The 16899-nt window shown below is 35.2% G+C and overlaps 1 protein-coding gene and 2 non-coding genes across 3 annotated transcripts; all 3 read right to left on the reverse strand.

Annotated features, from left to right (window-relative positions):
• Positions 1-143: 143 nt before the first annotated feature.
• On the reverse strand, positions 144-217 carry TRNAI-AAU (transfer RNA isoleucine (anticodon AAU)). The gene has a single exon. It is a non-coding gene; the product is annotated as a tRNA-Ile (tRNA).
• Positions 218-688: 471 nt separating this feature from the next.
• Positions 689-12553, reverse strand: CYCB3;1 (cyclin b3;1). The gene is made up of 23 exons (XM_088514219.1): positions 12487-12553; positions 11882-11969; positions 11708-11771; positions 10815-10866; positions 10632-10680; positions 10448-10541; positions 10151-10186; positions 8725-8782; positions 7805-7862; positions 7641-7692; positions 7437-7469; positions 6842-6896; positions 6605-6653; positions 6217-6307; positions 5008-5056; positions 3739-4032; positions 3539-3661; positions 2788-2877; positions 2398-2559; positions 2213-2272; positions 1536-1634; positions 1235-1413; positions 689-1155 (listed from the first exon to the last, which is right to left on the reverse strand). The coding sequence occupies exons 1-23, from the start codon at positions 12487-12489 to the stop codon at positions 1020-1022; spliced, it is 1974 nt and encodes a 657-aa protein (XP_088370345.1). The 5' UTR covers positions 12490-12553; the 3' UTR covers positions 689-1019.
• Positions 12554-12623: 70 nt separating this feature from the next.
• TRNAI-AAU (transfer RNA isoleucine (anticodon AAU)) lies at positions 12624-12697 on the reverse strand. Its single transcript has one exon. It is a non-coding gene; the product is annotated as a tRNA-Ile (tRNA).
• Positions 12698-16899: the final 4202 nt, after the last annotated feature.

The following is a 16899-nucleotide window of genomic DNA, read 5'->3' on the forward strand; positions in this document are numbered from 1 at the left end:
TGCAATTCATGAATTTTTGAAAGAAATCGAAAAGGAGAAAGAGAAAGAGAGTTTGAATCTGAATGTGCTCTAAATAAAGATCGCGCGACGTTTTTACATTAATACCCTTGTTCTTTAATTTTTTCACCTCGTAAAAAAACTGTTGGCCCATGCAGGTCTCGAACCTGCGACCTTCGCGTTATTAGCACGACGCTCTAACCAACTGAGCTAATAGGCCATTTCATTAAGAATTCTGGTATTATAAATCACAACACTTAAAATCCAAAGTCGTGTCACTTTTAGATTTACTTGGTGGGGATTGGGTTAACTAATTTCTAAGATTACCTAGCATATAACCCGCTCTATGGCACAGGTGTTTACAAAATACATATTCACACTAGGTATACTTTCGCTCCAATCCTTCTGTCTCTCCTGCACGCTATCTTTTCACCTTGCAAAAATTTATTTTGTCCCAAGTACTAGGTATACTTTTGACTTCTTACAATGATTGTATTTAGTGTGTCCTTTTGTAGTACCATACACGTTGATTTAAATTGAATAAAATTTAGTTAGTTATATTGGATGTATATTTTTGTCTTTTCATTCATGTTTCACTAGTTTTGCCCTACAACGCATACCATTAATTAGGAAGAAAAAGAAAAAAAAAAATAGTGAACGTAGAAAGTTACAAGCATCTTGACATGTGAAGTGTGAAATGGACACCAACACCAAATTTACAACATCAGAACGCAAAACAGAAATAAGAATCACAATACATGAGCAGCAGCTGGCAAATCAAGGCGTTTCCAAGAAATAATTTGGAGCATATGTCCAAGATTAACAACCAGCGGAGGTGTAAAATAAATCCCTATTATTTTACAATTGACTATATATTTTTCCTGCAAGACTTGGACATGAAGAAAACAGAGTATCGTACAAAAGATCCTCCCCTGCACACTTTCTAGTAGAGCATTAGGTTTGATGATCTAATTACAGAGAGAGAGAGAGAGAGAGAGGCTTTCTGTTCCACACATGTCAAATCAAAGAGGAAGCCTATCTAAAGCTGTTATGGCTGCAACACAACTGAGATAAGGCCTTGTGTACTTTTCGTACGTGACTCTCAAGTGTTCTGTTCCAGCAGCTTTATGGAATCTTATGATCATCTCCCCACAATCCCTACAATGATTTGAATCTTGAATCCACAAATATAAATGAGAGTTCAAAAGTGAAGGAGGAATTGAATCTTGAAAAGTACCTGAGCTGGGATTCTTCATAGCGGGAGTGTTTGCAAAGCAGGGGGGTCCAAGCTGGAGTCATGTGGAGGGTACACCTTGCAACATAGATAGCTGATGCACACAGCAATGAGGGCTTATACTTCAAAGCCTCATATTCAACTACGCAGAGTTCAATGAGGTAGAATGCCAGGTGTTCAAGCTGGGAGCGATTCCCACAAGGAAAAAGAAACAATCAGCAAATTTGGGTGTCAATCATATCTTATCAGGATTAAATTACCAACTAACAATTAGTAGCGAGGGATATTGAAAGCTACTAGATACCTTTGTGTCTGACTGAGAAGCCTTGAGAAACCGTAACATAAACACATAAGGAGTAGCCACATTAAGACGAAACTTCAATTGCTTAAGAACAAGTCTCTCCTGGTGAGCAAAGCCAATGTGTCATCACATCAAGTGCAACTATAAATGGTAGTCAAATTTTGACAAATCATCTACACCATAGATTTGTAAACAAAAACAAAAAAATTAAAGGCTTCTTAAAATTGCCAAAAGCAAAACCAACTCATTCTCGTCATATTCCACAAGCCCTAGTTACCCATACTGATGGTGGTGTTCCCCAAATCTTAACACAGTTACCATGAATTCGTTTCTTTTGCAGGTTCACATTTGGTGTGGGCCTTTTTATGGTTTTATGTACTAGTTCAACCTCTCAACCTCGTCACTTAAACTTCATGGTTTAAATTCTGATGTGAGAACTTGCACTTGGGGTTAGGTGTGAACTTAGTGTGTTATGAACTTTAGTTTATTGGAAAGTCCCCTCAATCCATTTCACCACCAGAAACAAGCAAACACAACACTATACATTTTGATCTTAACACAGTTCCCGTGTGTGTGTATACGAGTTTCCAACTCACCTTGTCTACAACAGGTGTCAGCAATCTAAAGAAAAGAGAAAAAAGAAGCCCTAAAACAATGATTACAGGTGAAGACAAGCATACCATTGCAAGCATTTGGTCTCTTGTGTACGACTCAGCTGAGATACTAATTAAATCCTTGACCTGTATTTATTATAGAGCATAAGTCACAAAATCATGTATTTTGGGAAGGAAAAAAAAAAAAAAAACTTGTAATATTGAAACTAATTTGATCAGAAAGTGTGTCAGTTGAACATATTGATATTTACCCTAGGATGCCAAAAGTCCTCATATTTTGATGCCAGCAAGAGTGCAGTAAGACCAACCAACTGCAGTTCATTTTTCTTTATCGTAGCTTGTGAGAGATATCTGTCTAACAATGCCACCATGAGATATAGAGTTTCTTGCATTAAATCAAATTTGAAGTGCACCTGTAACAAGGGTGACCAACAATTCAGAAAATAAAATAGGCACAGTAATCAGAATGCATTGATGCCCAAGATCAGAAAAGCTTTATCAGAATGCTTTTCTGATCAATTGGTTAATCAGATTGATTTATAAATTATAACCAGGATGCAAAAAGCCAAGAGAGAAGGAAGAAAAAAAAAAAAAAAAAAAAAACGATGTTACCAGGATGCATTGGAAGAAAAGATATGTACCTCAATTAACCAGTTGATCAATATGCCTCGCATATGGGCTGTAATGTTTGTCTGAATCGACATGTAATTTGCTAAAGACACATTCTGTGCCTGCATTCAAAAGTGAATTTGGCATAGGCAATAACATCAAACCAAACTGGTTTAGAGAGCAATGCTAGAACGCCAAATTCAGATAATAGCCTAGAGCTGTATTTAAGGGCATATCTCTCAATCTTGACTGAAGATACACCTTGGTGATCATTAAACTGAGCATAAACAAAGCGAATAATGTCAAGTAATTCAAACGTGCTACTCCAACTAAAGGCAACCAATTTTATGAAAGTTGCACAGCTTCTCTTGATAGGATCTATTAGAAAACAGACAACCTAAGATCGCTCAAATCCAAAATTATGGCTAATTATTTGTTTTGAGAATGTTACTTGTTCGTATTTTCACATCTTACCACTTTCTACTAGCTACTATTAGCTTCTAGATCATTAGCTTTGGAAATTTCAGAATGTTGAGTAAGCTATATATATGCTGCAAACATCCACTTTACTAGTGGACTCGCTGGTGGGAACCTTTTCAGATCCATGTGATTATTGGGATCCAAATTCTTTAGTTTCCTTCCTCTCTACTTTCTCAATACTTCAGAAAATGGGTTACAACACTCGATAAATTTAAAGTAAAAGGAGCGCCAATCCTGACTAGAAAAACAAAAACGATTGAAAGGCAGGAAAGTAGGTAATAGGGGGATAATATTAAACATTACCTCTGTCACCCAATAGTACTGATAGATCTCATCAACATATTCAGCAACTTCCAGTTGATTGCGAAAGTCATCAATACTTGGTAGTTTTTCCAGCTGCATAACTTCACCACATTTCTCCAGTAACTGCAAGACAATACCGATTGTAATTAAAATTCACAAGAAAAGGGTAAATAGATTATTAGAATATAGTATGCCTCAACCTTTGATCTTGCCATCAAGGAAGATGTATAAGATTTCCTACGATCTGATTTTCTCCTGGAAATGATATCTGAGATAGTCCTTGGATTGCCATCAGAATCAGATGAAAGCTGTCCTTGAGCGGCTTCATGTGGAATCACTATTGCAATATTCTCAGGAAGAGAAGATGACACAGCAACCTCCTTGTTCTTGGATGAGATTGCAGCAACAGATCTCCGTTTGTTAAGATCTGACGTGTTCTTGGATTTTGAAGTCCTTTGAGCCTGGGTAGCCTGAAGCGTAGTCTTCAGAATTGGCTGTATCATTAATGACATTAAAAGGGATTCAAATTACTAAAGCTTGTTAAAATACATTGGCAAGTCTAGTCTTAATATACTGATTACATTTTGATACTATTGCCTTTAAACAAAACTTGGCTTCGACGGTAACCTGATACCAACTAAACTATTCAAAATGGGGATGAGTAAAATTAAAGTCCTTGAGGGGAAAAAATTGTTAAGCTATCACACACGAACTAAATCTATATGCCTGTGTCTTTCATCAACAATGGAAACCATCAAAAGAGGTTCAACTAAATTGGCAGATTATTCTAGTGGCCTTAACCACCCAGATGTCTTGCAAAGTAGAGAAACTTGTGATAGCAAATGTCATAAAACTACCTTGTCCAACAACCAAAAAGCCTAAACCTAAGCTCCAAATATGAGCACGGCCAATCAAATCGTAGCTTAAATAACTGTCAAGAGACCGCTAAAAATTATATGGCAGCTGATGTAAAGCCCTGATGTGCAGCAGGATATACCTCAAAATAACCCAAGACAACATCCAAAGCAGACAGAGCTATCAAACGTTATGCACCAACCATTTTATATTCCACAGGTCAAAGGTTTTGTCGAGTAAAACTTATCCTCAGCATGGTCTTTTAACTTTGAATCACTTCAATTCTGAAATGAACTTTTCCCGCACATACATTTCATACAACACAAGATAGGCCATATTCATTGAATAACCTAATATAACGGAAATGAATCATTTAGTTAAATGATTTGAAGCCTCATCATATTGTTATTTCTATTTCATTCTAGAGTAATATTGTGAAGAAAGAAATTAATCAACCACAACTTCACTGCTGAAGTAACAAAGAGATATTTTGACAAAAATGAAGTATTGATACAGTTAATGAAGCTTGAAAACAGTAGAACAGAACCATCATACCATGGAGCATCCTTAACATCAAAAGAAAGCACATAAGTGACATAAAACATGTTACATACCCTGATAGATTTTCTTGGCAATGCACGAGCTTCTACGTTAGTTTTGCCCCTGGAATCATACATGTAAACTAAAAATTTAAATTGCCAATGCAGCCAAGTAACATTAAATAAACTTGCATACAATTTCAATGGAAGTAGCAAAATGAGACTACTAAAGTTGATGTCAAGTTTTTCTGACCCTTTTTTGAGAGTGAAAAAGAAAGAGGAAATAGAATAAACTATGAAACAGTCTGACATCTCATTTTCTCTGAGAGCTTGTAAAGACAAACTGTTTAAAGTTTTATGTGGCACCTACTAGAGATAACAAATTTGATGCCAAGCACATGTTCATAAGTTGTGGTAAAGAAAGAGCATGGTAAGGAGAAATTGGTGGTCCACACTCCAACATGTGTTCGTGGCAAAAATAAAAAATAACACTCAAGAACACACTGGTTCTCATCCCCAAATCCTGAGTCATTAGAAAAAAAATTGTAGAAAAAGGTGTAATTTCAGTTCCAAATGTTGAAAGTTCAAAATGAGATCACAAGTTCACAAAACAAAGCTGAAGAATATCAGAATTCATGAAACCTTTAATGTCTCTGCAATATTTTATGAGCGAAAAGTTATGCACTAGAATACCTGATTCTCATGAAACCTTTGCATCAGGTCAAGTCCATTAGAATATTTAGCAGCTTTAAAAGCGAAGAAAATAGTTAAGTCTTCTCATATTATTTTATAAGTCACACTCAGTTTCTCTTGTCTCTGGTCCAGTGGAAGGCCGACTGTCCTGCTTATTTTTATACCTGATTATTACTAAAGTCTGGCCATATTGTGACACCCATGTAACAGTATTAAAAACAAAGTGAAAGATACAAATTTAAAAACGTTCAATGCGTAAACTAAAGCTATACAGAATGAAACTAAACTCAAAAAGATGATTGGAAGAAAGCTCATCAATCCAAAGTTTAAGCTAGAATCACATTTTTCTGCTTGCAAAGTGTCAAATATATAATCACAAGCAGATTTATATACTTCAGCTGACAATGTTAGCAGATAAAACACACTCCCATGCTATGTGCAAACCTTACAGAATGGAACTCTGATGGTCAAGAAAGCATACCGCCGTTATCATTTATGCAGAAGAGAAATTGAATGAACTAGCGAAACTGGCAAGAGTTTCATTAATCTGGCTGGGAGAAAATAATGCTTGTATATACCATCATGACTCACATTATTATGAAGCCATCACTCGCTCGATTCTTCCAAAGATGGCTCCTACCACTGTTTACCCGTGATGCTACTTTCTTGCCAGCTTTACCAACTGAACCCAGCAATAAAATTAGGAAAGACAGACAAACATTGTCAATGCAACTTTAGTTGAGCAGAATGCATAAATGAATACAGCTGGCCAATTATGATTAATTTTGTAAAATTTAGCATGCTGACTAATTATAGAGAGTATTCACATATGATGTATATTATACTGCATCATTCCTACAGGTTCTTGCCAACTGTAGCACTGAAGTAAAAATAAGTAAATAAAGTAAAAAACACATCTTGTTCACAGTATAATTTTTGCCATTGCACGTGTGGAGAACTAAAAAATCACCAGAGCTACCTAAAAATCCACTCTTTTCTTTTCCCTTGTCAGAACTTCCAGTATTTTCCTACAAGCAAGACGGATCAAATATCAAGACATATTTTTTTAAAGAGAGAGAGAGAGATCCTGCAATCAGAAGAACATAGAACTGGGGAATGAAACAACTCTTTGGAAAAAGTAGGCAAAGAAAACTCTGCAATGAAGCTCTATCTTAAATGAACAGAAGAAAAAAAAGACGCATATGATTATGACAACCTTTGGGATACTTGTATTTGTCTGGTTCACCCTTTTTAGCACCGGCAAAGACTTCCTTCAAGCAGGGAGAGATAATAAAAAATTGCATCACCAGTACATACATTTATTCATATCACGAAACCATATAGTATATTGAATATTTACATACCTGTTTGATAAAAGAGAATTCCTTGTAGTGATCCTGATAAAAGAAGAAAATATCATGTAGGAGATGTCTAAAAATTTAAAAGTTCTACAAGAGATGAGCTACATGAGAGTTTCAAAAACTCTCATTGGTATCAACAAAACTGTCTCCAAATAAAATACTCTAATCAGTATCAACACAACTCTCTCTCCAAATCGAAGTGCTTATTCTCACAATATGATGGGGAGAAAAAACCAAAGTCACACATACCTGCCATTTGTAAACACATGGCTTTGACACATGGTCTTGTTCTTGTTACCATCTGAAGAGGTATTTGTATTTGTCTGGTTCACCCTTTTTAGAACTGGCAAAGACTTCCTTCAAGCAGGGAGGGACAATAAAAAATTGCATCACCAGTACATACATTTATTCATATCATGAAACCATATAATACATTGAATATTTACATACCTGTTTGATAAAAGAGAATTCCTTGTAGTAATCCTGATCAAAGAAGAAAATATCATGTTGGAGACGTCTAAAAATCTAAGTTCTACAAGATATGAGCTACACGAGAGTTTAAAAAACTCTCATTGGTATCAACAAAACTGTGTCTCCAAATTGAAGTGCTTATTCTCACAATATGATGAGAGAAAAAACCGAAGTCACACATACCTGCCATTTGTAACAACATGGCTTTGACCCATGGTCTTGTTCCTGTTACCATCTGAAGAGGGATTGAAATCTTTAGAACTTAATATTTTTGCAAAACCAGCACATATTGTTAGGCTGAATCATAGAAATAACGATAGTAAAACTTATAAAGGCTAATAAATTACCTCTCTTGGAAGCATGTATGTCACCAACACCTTGACATACTTTTTCTTGCACTTTTTCCTATATTAAACAATAGAAATTTCAGTATTTCTTACAGGCAAAAACTAACAAAAGACTGATGGATGTCAATGTTTGCTAGCCTTGACAAAGAAAACCCCATCACTGACCTTTATTAGAATGATTAATAACCAAAGAAAAACAAAGTTTCTTACAAACTCTGATACAGATACATTATTCTTAAATTTCCTATAAGCCAAGTGTTAGAAACAGGGGGGGAAAAACAAATTTTACCCAAGCCATCACATTGATTTTAAGACCTTGATCATCTTTGCAAATACAAAAAGTAGATTTTAGAAACTCATTATGATACTTCATTCATTGTTTGCTGTAATTTGCCCTTCCCAATTATGGTATGCATTTCTTTCTAACAAAAGATCCAGTCCACCCCCTTATTTCAGCTTTATTACTTTTTATTAAGAAAACTACTTTTGGTAAAACGAAGAATAATTAACTAAATATCAAAATGCTACAATGAAAAGTTCACGTATCATTTACCTTCACTAAGTTTGTCATTTCAATATGATATCAATCTTTGGAATGGACACTTGACGTAGTTTTAAAACCATTTCACAACCATTTTAGAGATGAAGCAATAATTATGCAATATTTTGAATTTGCTATTCCATTCATCTTTTAATGTAATCATAAATTAACAAAAAAATTATAATAAAAGTTAGAAACATCAATTAAGTGCAAGTACCTTTAAAATAAATGAGTAATTCTTCAGAATGTTTTATCACTTTGTGGTAAGTAAATTATAAAGAAAAAAAAAAAAACCAGAAGCATAAGATCAATTCAATGGAACTAAGAAGGAAGCAAACAAGAATTTAGCAATTATTTAAATCGGTTTTGGTCTCTATACCATAAATGATTTCCTCGACGAGACATTCACAATGCTTCTGCTTGGACCCAGTGAAACCCTAGAAAGAAATATTGTAGATGTTATTGGTAAAAAAATTACTAGCATGGAGAAACAACAAAAAAAGATAAAAATAGAGAAAGATTTGTATCCTAGACCAACTATAAAAAATCCATCTAGCTTCTTGTCATGAAAGAAAAAGCTTGATAAGTTAAAAGGATAAATGCAAAATTAGTCTCTATGGTTGGCCTAAATTACAAATCACTTCTTGTGGTATAAAAATTAATTTATAGGTCTTCAGGATAGGCCAAAATAACAGTTTACTCCCTAAAATCAATTTCTATTAAGCAACTGAATAGAATCCGTTACTTTGTAAAGGCATACCCAATAAAAACGCGACACATGTTATTATTAATTTCTGACTTTAAAAAATGACAACTAGGATTTTTCACATCATTTTAGAACACCAACTAAGATTATACATTAGCTCTCACTCCAAGTCATACTGCTACAGTAAATTAACCTAATCTCTTCTATCCCCAAAATTTTACTGCATGCATAACCCTCTTTCATTCTCATCTTTCTCGCCACAATTTGGGAGCATTTTGCGAGAATTTGACAATCACATGTTCTAACAATTGAAAAATAAATAAAAACAAACATTCATGTTAATAAATTGTGACAAAGTTTTCCTTCAAATTAAGTTGGAGAAAATGGGATTACTCTTTTTATTAAACTGGCATTTGTCTTTAGAGCAAGGAAATTGATTTTAGAGACTAAATTATTATTTTGGCCTACCTTAAGGACCTATAAATTATTTTTTATACCACATGTAGTGATTTGTAATTTAGGCCAACTACAAGGACCAATTTTACATTTATCCCTAAATTAAATTGTTTTAATGTGAATATCTAAATACCATTTTGAGTTCTTCAAAACCAAAATATGCACACAAAAAAAAAAAAAAAAAAGAAGGTAAAAGACAAAAAAATCGGTTCTATTTTCTTAATTGTCAATTCAAATTTAGTTCATTGAGTAAATAATAACAATTAAGGAAAGTATCCACAATCCAGCTAGCAAACATATGTAAGTGGGACAAATTAAAAGTGTAAAATTGGATTTGGACTTCAACAACAACAACAAAAGCTTGTCTATGCTCTGAAATGGACACGAAGAATGTTAAGAATATACCAACATATATTTTTCTTTTAAAAATGTTACCCAACAACAGCTTCAACGGGAGGAATAAACTAAGAGCTCAAACCATGAACACACAGAGGAAAAGAGTAATATTTTGCCATTAAAGACTTTTTAAATATCAAAACTGCAACGGTATATACACTCTACCACTAGAAATACTTAATTTTGACAAGCATATAAAGGAAAAAGAATGATGATGGCCCTGATACTCATGGTTCAGAGTGCATACCTTCGCAAACATGTTGTTCCCTCACTTTTACCTTTCCTGCAATGCAATAGAGCATGTAGCTTTAGAGCTACTAATTCCAGGGCCAAAAAGGCTAAAAATAAACTATCATGTCATTTTTGCCACCTTTCTTTGCAAGAAAATTGACAAGTATCAGTCAAGGGGAAGGAAATGACAAATTGTATTCCAGATTTATATATTTACAAGGATTTAAACTCTTAGCATATATGAAAAAAAATATGGGAAACAACTCCCAGGAAAGGAAAGAAGGTAATGTTGCCAAAATTAAAAGATACTCACATTAGCTTGGGGCCATCACGCACTACATGCCTTGAAGAGTTGACCTGGGCATTGCTGACATCAGCCAATGCTTTTCTTCTGACAATTTTGCTTGCTAAAAAGGCCAAAATCTAAAACTGTTAAATATAGCTCTCAAGGCATAAACTCAAGTTCTATTGACAAAGTTACTATAGTTAAGCCTTACCAGTACTAACAACTTTGCCTTTGCTCTTCTCCATATTATTCAAATCACCCTTCATAGGAGCAATGAAGATAAATTTAAAACTCAATACCCAAAAGGCGTTGGCATAAGCCAAATTATCTAGGCTTTGCCACAAACTAAAACAAAAATTACCAATTATGGGGAAAGGGACTGAAGTAGTAATACCTGTGCAGTAGTCAGATTAGCTCCTTTGTTAACAGTTACAGATTTTCTTCCGCTGAGAAATCAAAAAGAGTAAAGAAATAAGAAAACAAGAAAATTAAGGTTCTCCTTACCCACAGGTTGGTCCCCAGGAAAACCAAATAAGAAAGAAGATAAATGAGTTTTCCGTTTAATGTTGTTTTCATTTCTAAAAGTGTCAAACTAACCTCAACTAAGACAAATAGCTGTAGAATCAAATTGAGCTTATGTATCTGTTTTCATAGGCACCAACAAAATGAAAAGCGTACAATTCTATGTTAAAGTAATTTTGAGACCCCAATTTATGTCAGCAACAGTAGCCAATGTATAAATACAAAACTAATCTTGCATTGTTGCCAATTGGGCCCATAAAAACAGAAATATACTACTGAGGTGTATTGGGTTTATTTTTCTTTCAGTCTAGAATTCTCTCTTTATTTTTGTGATTTAATAGGTTTTTAGTATACCAGTCGCTTTAGGACTACTAATGCTAGTAGTGAAAGAAAGAGTCCTTGTATAAATATTGAGTATTTGAGTATCGAGGCACGTCAGCCAAATCAGATGCCTTCTCCCACACCCATCGAAACATTAAACGCCTAAAATTTTCCAACCTTTAAGATCGCAAGTCATCCCTCTAAACACCCTTCAAAGCATCACTCTTCATTGCTACTGGAAAATGCTAGCAAGTCATTTCCCTAGTTTCAGTTTTTTTCATTTTATTCTACAAAACCTAATTATTTATGCAAACTAAAGCAACAGAGAGCATAAAAGCCCATTGTTTCATTTTATATCCTCCCCTCGCTTTCCTAAGAAAGTAAGTCTTCAATAGGAAACGAAAATGAATAATTTATTAAAAAAAAAATAATAATTACACTTACCTGATTTTGGAATCGTCTTTAACCCCTTCACTTTCCACATAAATTTTCAAATTTCTGACACCCACTGTACCAAAAAAAAAAAAAAATTGAAAGCAGCGAATAAATTGCTACCCAATAGTTCTACAATTCTAATAGAATATCACACACAAAAATAGAATACAATAAACCATGTACCACTCCTGTGAGTGCGACTATGTTCACCGCCTCCATTCATGCCTGTGGCAGCCACCATTTCGTTCCGTCCTTGATTCCTTCTAGTATTCTAAAGAGAGGCAGAGAGAGAGATAGAGAGAGTATGAGAATTTAACGAAAACGAAAGAAACAAAAAACAGACAAGAACTATTATTTCTGTGAGGATTTCTAACAATCTCTTGTAGCATGCCTAAATCAAATGACACAGTCAAAGAACAAAAAGAATGCCCTAAATTAACTATTCTTCTTCCTCTCTAATTCTTCTTTTACCATCCTCTCTCTAAACCCTAACTGTAACCGTAGATCTTTCGGTTACTTCAATTCAAAACTTAGGCTTCCTAATTCTTGGCCTTTTTCTTCGTTCTTCAATTCAAAACATTTATATGTGAACGTTTTTATCAATTCATGAATTTTTCAAAGAAATCGGGGTTAAAAAAATCGAAACAGAGAAAGATTTAGTGGGAAAATACCAACTGTGAGAGAGAGAAATTCTGCAACTTCAAAAATTCAGACTACGAACTGACTATAAGGTCTTAGAAATTTAGAATGAGAAAGCAAATTCCAGAGAGAGAGAGAGAGAGAGTTACCATTGCAAACGTTGAATCTGAATGGCTACGATCGCGCTCTTTGGTCTTGTTTTTGAAAAGCGGGCGCTTTTACATTAATACCCTTGTTGAAACTTTTCAACTCGTAAAAAAAATAATGATAAAAAGGAATTATATATTGGCCCATGCAGGTCTCGAACCTGCGACCTTCGCGTTATTAGCACGACGCTCTAACCAACTGAGCTAATAGGCCTGTACAATTTCAACTTTCGAATAATACTTGATAACCATTAAAGTACAAAATAGTAGCTCTGCGTTCGCGATATACTTGGTGGGGATTGGGTTGCGTTGAAAAATATAAATCAAGAAGATAGGGAGAAAAATAATCAAAGGAAATGATGAACGGTTCATATGTAAATATTTGATTAGCCACTTCATTTACAGAGTTAATCAAAGTGATTGTAATGACTAATTGGTTTTGTTTGAAATTTACTAAAGATGAAATTTAGAAATGAATTGAGTTCAAATGGATTATGGTCAGAGAGTATCGTTAAACAAAATTAAGGATGCTTTTATAATTGTCTAATGAGTTTATTTAAATATAAGTAACGGTGCAAAGTTGATCCAACTCAAATACATGCTCTTTGCCTGAGATTAACCATAAAATTACCACATAATAAATATTCCAAGAAATCAAGTTCACTTTGTCATACCAAAAATATAATTATTTTAATTTATTAAAAATCATGGGACGTATATACCAAACTTTAAAACCATCCCAATTGCATATAAAAACCAAGCAATTGACTCAATTGAATTACAACAATTTAATTGATCACATGGTATCATTGATTGAGAAAAATAAAAAATAAAAGGAAAAGGAAAAGGAAATTAGGGGAAATGGATGGGTATGCCCGTGACACTTTTTGGCCCTCCGTCCGAAAAATCTCCCTCTAGTGACTCCTGAACCGCTGACAACACCGCCATCAGATATGTGACGCGCCCTCACATGTCGCTACAAGTCTATGCTGTTCCGACACTATCGCTTCGTCACAACCCACCACGGTGGTCCGTTTGCTTCGTTTGGCCATCCGTTAGATAGATCTCCCTCCAGTGACTCCAAAACTGTCGAGAATGTCTCCATCGGCCCTACTATGCGCCTTCATGCGCCTCTCCAGCATCTGCGCGTCCTCTCCACAAGCCTAAGCACTGCCATTCTGCCAAGTGTTCACCACACACGCCAGATGCTTCCGTCAGCCACGTCAACCATAGTGCCACGTCAGCCCTAGTGCCATGACAGCACCACATTAGCCACAATGCCATGACAGCACCACATTAGCCATATTGCCATGACAACCCTACTCCCACGCGCTCCATGCACTAGGGGTGAAATAGCGGTTGCGGTTAGCGGTTAGTGGCTAAAACCGCTAACCGCAACCGCCTAGGCGGTTAGTAAATTTTACTAACCGCCTCCGCTAACCGGGTAGCGGTTAACCGCCTAGGCGGTTAACCGCCCGGTTAGCGGTTAACCGCTTTAGAATAACCGCTTTTTTTCTAACCGCTTTTTTGGGCTTTTTTTGGGCTTTTTTCTTTGGGCCGGGTTTGGACCGGGTTTGGGCTCACTTTAAACTTTTTTTTTCTCATTTTAAACATTTTTTTTTTCCCCTTTTCATGGCCATTTTAGCATTAAAAATTGCTATGTACCAAAATCTTGTTGGCCACCTTCTACAAATCTACACATCATATAATATACAAATAAAATTACAACAAAATCATCACTTCACTTGTAGTCTTATACATAAACTCACAAGCAAATTCATAAACTCACACATAGAAATAAAATAAAACACAAACAAATTCATAAACTCACAAGCAACTAAAAAAACCAACATATATGGTTAAACTTGAAGCTTGAGGCCCATTTCAATCAACCAAAAAAAGTTCATAAACTCATGACTTATTGTTATTATGTATATATATAATATAAATATATATTATATTTAAAAAAAAGCGGTTAGCGGGTAGCGGTTAGCGGTTAGCGGATTTCCAAAACCCACTAACCGCTAACCGCAACCGCCTAGGCGGTTAGCGGTTTTTACTAACCGCTTTCAAAGCGGTTAGGCGGTTAGGCGGTTAGCGGTTAACGGTTATAGCGGTTAGCGGTTAACGGTTGCGGTTAGGCGGTTTTAAATTTCACCCCTACCATGCACCCTATTCTATTTTATTTATTTATTTTTTTTTTAAAAAAAAAAAACAAAAACAAAAACAAAAAAGTCATTAGGTTGCGTCAACCCACCCGGACCAACACTTTTCAACTCAATCCATCTAGGTTACTTATTTTTGGGTCAATAAGTCCCATGTATCCATCCCACATTCAAGATCCATATTTCAACCATGCTCTAGCCCAAATTCATGGCCCAATCCACCAGCCCAGTAAGCTGCAAGCACAAACCACTGTCGCCTTCAACCATCGCCTTCTGCCGCTGCCTTCTACATTCTAGCCGTCGATCTCCAGCGAAATTCCAGGCCACTTTTTTGGTGAGATAAAAAAAAAAATCAAAAGAAGCCAAAATTTGCCCGCACAAAAGAGGCCACAGTTGCCCACATAAAAGAGGCCACAATTGCTCATGTTGTGGCCCTTTGATTTTCTTGGCCCTTTGTTTGGCCCATTATTTGATATTTTGGCCGTTGTGGTCTTGTTTGAAAACCTAGACCCGACCTCCATTTTAACCCACAATTGGCTCCCATTTTAGGCCCATAGTTGGCCCATTCCGGCCAAAAGTTACCAATGTTCAAATCCCAGCCATAGTAGTTGAAGTTCATGTTTAAGAACTGCCAATGTTTCAAATTCCAACGCCATCGACTCCAGTCACCTCCCTCGACCACCACCGCCTCCAACGAGTTTTCGACCACCATCCCGGCCTCCGTCATTTATCAAGGAACAAACTCAAGATTTCACAAGTTTCCACCTTGAGTTTGAGGGGGAATGTTAGAAAGCATATGTGAGTTGTCTCATATTGCTTAAGTGAGGAGAGGCTTTGGCCATTGGCTTGTATAAAAGCCTCATCCTCTAGTCCCACATTGCTAAGATAGAAGCATCATTCCTAATATCCTCTATATAAATAAGAAAGCATTTTATGTATTCAATCATTCAATAAAAAACAAGATGTAGCCTATAGGGCTTTAGTGTGTAGATGTAGGCATATTGTCGAACCACTTTAATCTTGTTATCTCTTTTATATTTCTTATTATTCTGCATTTATATATTTGTCATATTATGAAATCTTTCAAGCTTAAATATGTTTGTAACCATGTCTCCCTAACATTTATTACGTAACAATATTTTAATCATAATTAATTTCACTAAATAATTGTAGCTGTACTTCAATAAATATTTTTGATTAAACAATTAACCCCATTGACTTACTTAACTTTGACTTATGATTCCTTAATGAAATTCCGTAGCAAAATTAAGGTTAAGGATACTGCCACTTAATTCTCTACCTCTTTATCCTTGAGTCCTTGAGTCACTAACTTTGGGTTATTCTCATACTTGTGCAAAGCGCGCGCACACACACACACATATATATTTTGGTATGCCAACTAAAATGCTTCGGTTAAAAATTCTGAGAATAATATCCATAAAATCTAAAACAAAGGAAAATTTCTAATTTCTTATCTCTTTGTTATCCAACAAAGGATTTGGATTCCCTCTTGAAAAAGGCTTTCCCACAATGTTTCATGTGATTATCTAATATATTGAGGTTATTTCGACCGATGATAGGTCTCACTCTTTGATACATCTAAGCAACCTACATGAAACATCTGAGTCCACAATTCCCTTATAATTTAGAATCAAAGTCTTAAGTAGTCTTTGAGGAGTTATTGTCTTTCCTTATAGACAATATCTTTGTGGAAAGACAACTCCTTGGTCCGTTCAGTGCCTTAGGGTCTTAGCACCTACAAATTAATCCGAAGTCACCGCTTCGCTTAATCAAGGTAGATCACAAAGATTCGATGTATAACATTCTTACTTAAAATAGAATGCTCAGTTCCATTTATTAACTGCGAACTTTATACATTTAACAATACAAGGATTGTGGACTAAGATATTGTGTGATAACCACGTTACTTACACCCATAGCCATATTCAATGTAATTCTAGGACCTTTCACATGTATAACAAATATGATGAACTTTGGTAATAAGCATGCAAAAGACATTTTATATGCCATATGCTCAAATCATTTAATCAGTGAATACAACATATATTCATTACAAACATTTGAATATTAACACAGATATAAAATCATTGGGATTCAGGGCACAATCCCCAACACATCATACACATTTTACTATGCATATCATTAGCACATATTTTTAAAAGTTTTAATGGCATCAAACCTTTGGTTTTCATACTACTTTTCATCGCATCTATAAAACTTTTAAAAACAT

The sequence above is a fragment of the Corylus avellana genome, chromosome 3 (genome assembly GCF_965113065.1).
Source record: "Corylus avellana chromosome 3, dhCorAvel1.hap1.2, whole genome shotgun sequence".
In the NCBI taxonomy this organism is placed as follows: domain Eukaryota; kingdom Viridiplantae; phylum Streptophyta; class Magnoliopsida; order Fagales; family Betulaceae; genus Corylus; species Corylus avellana.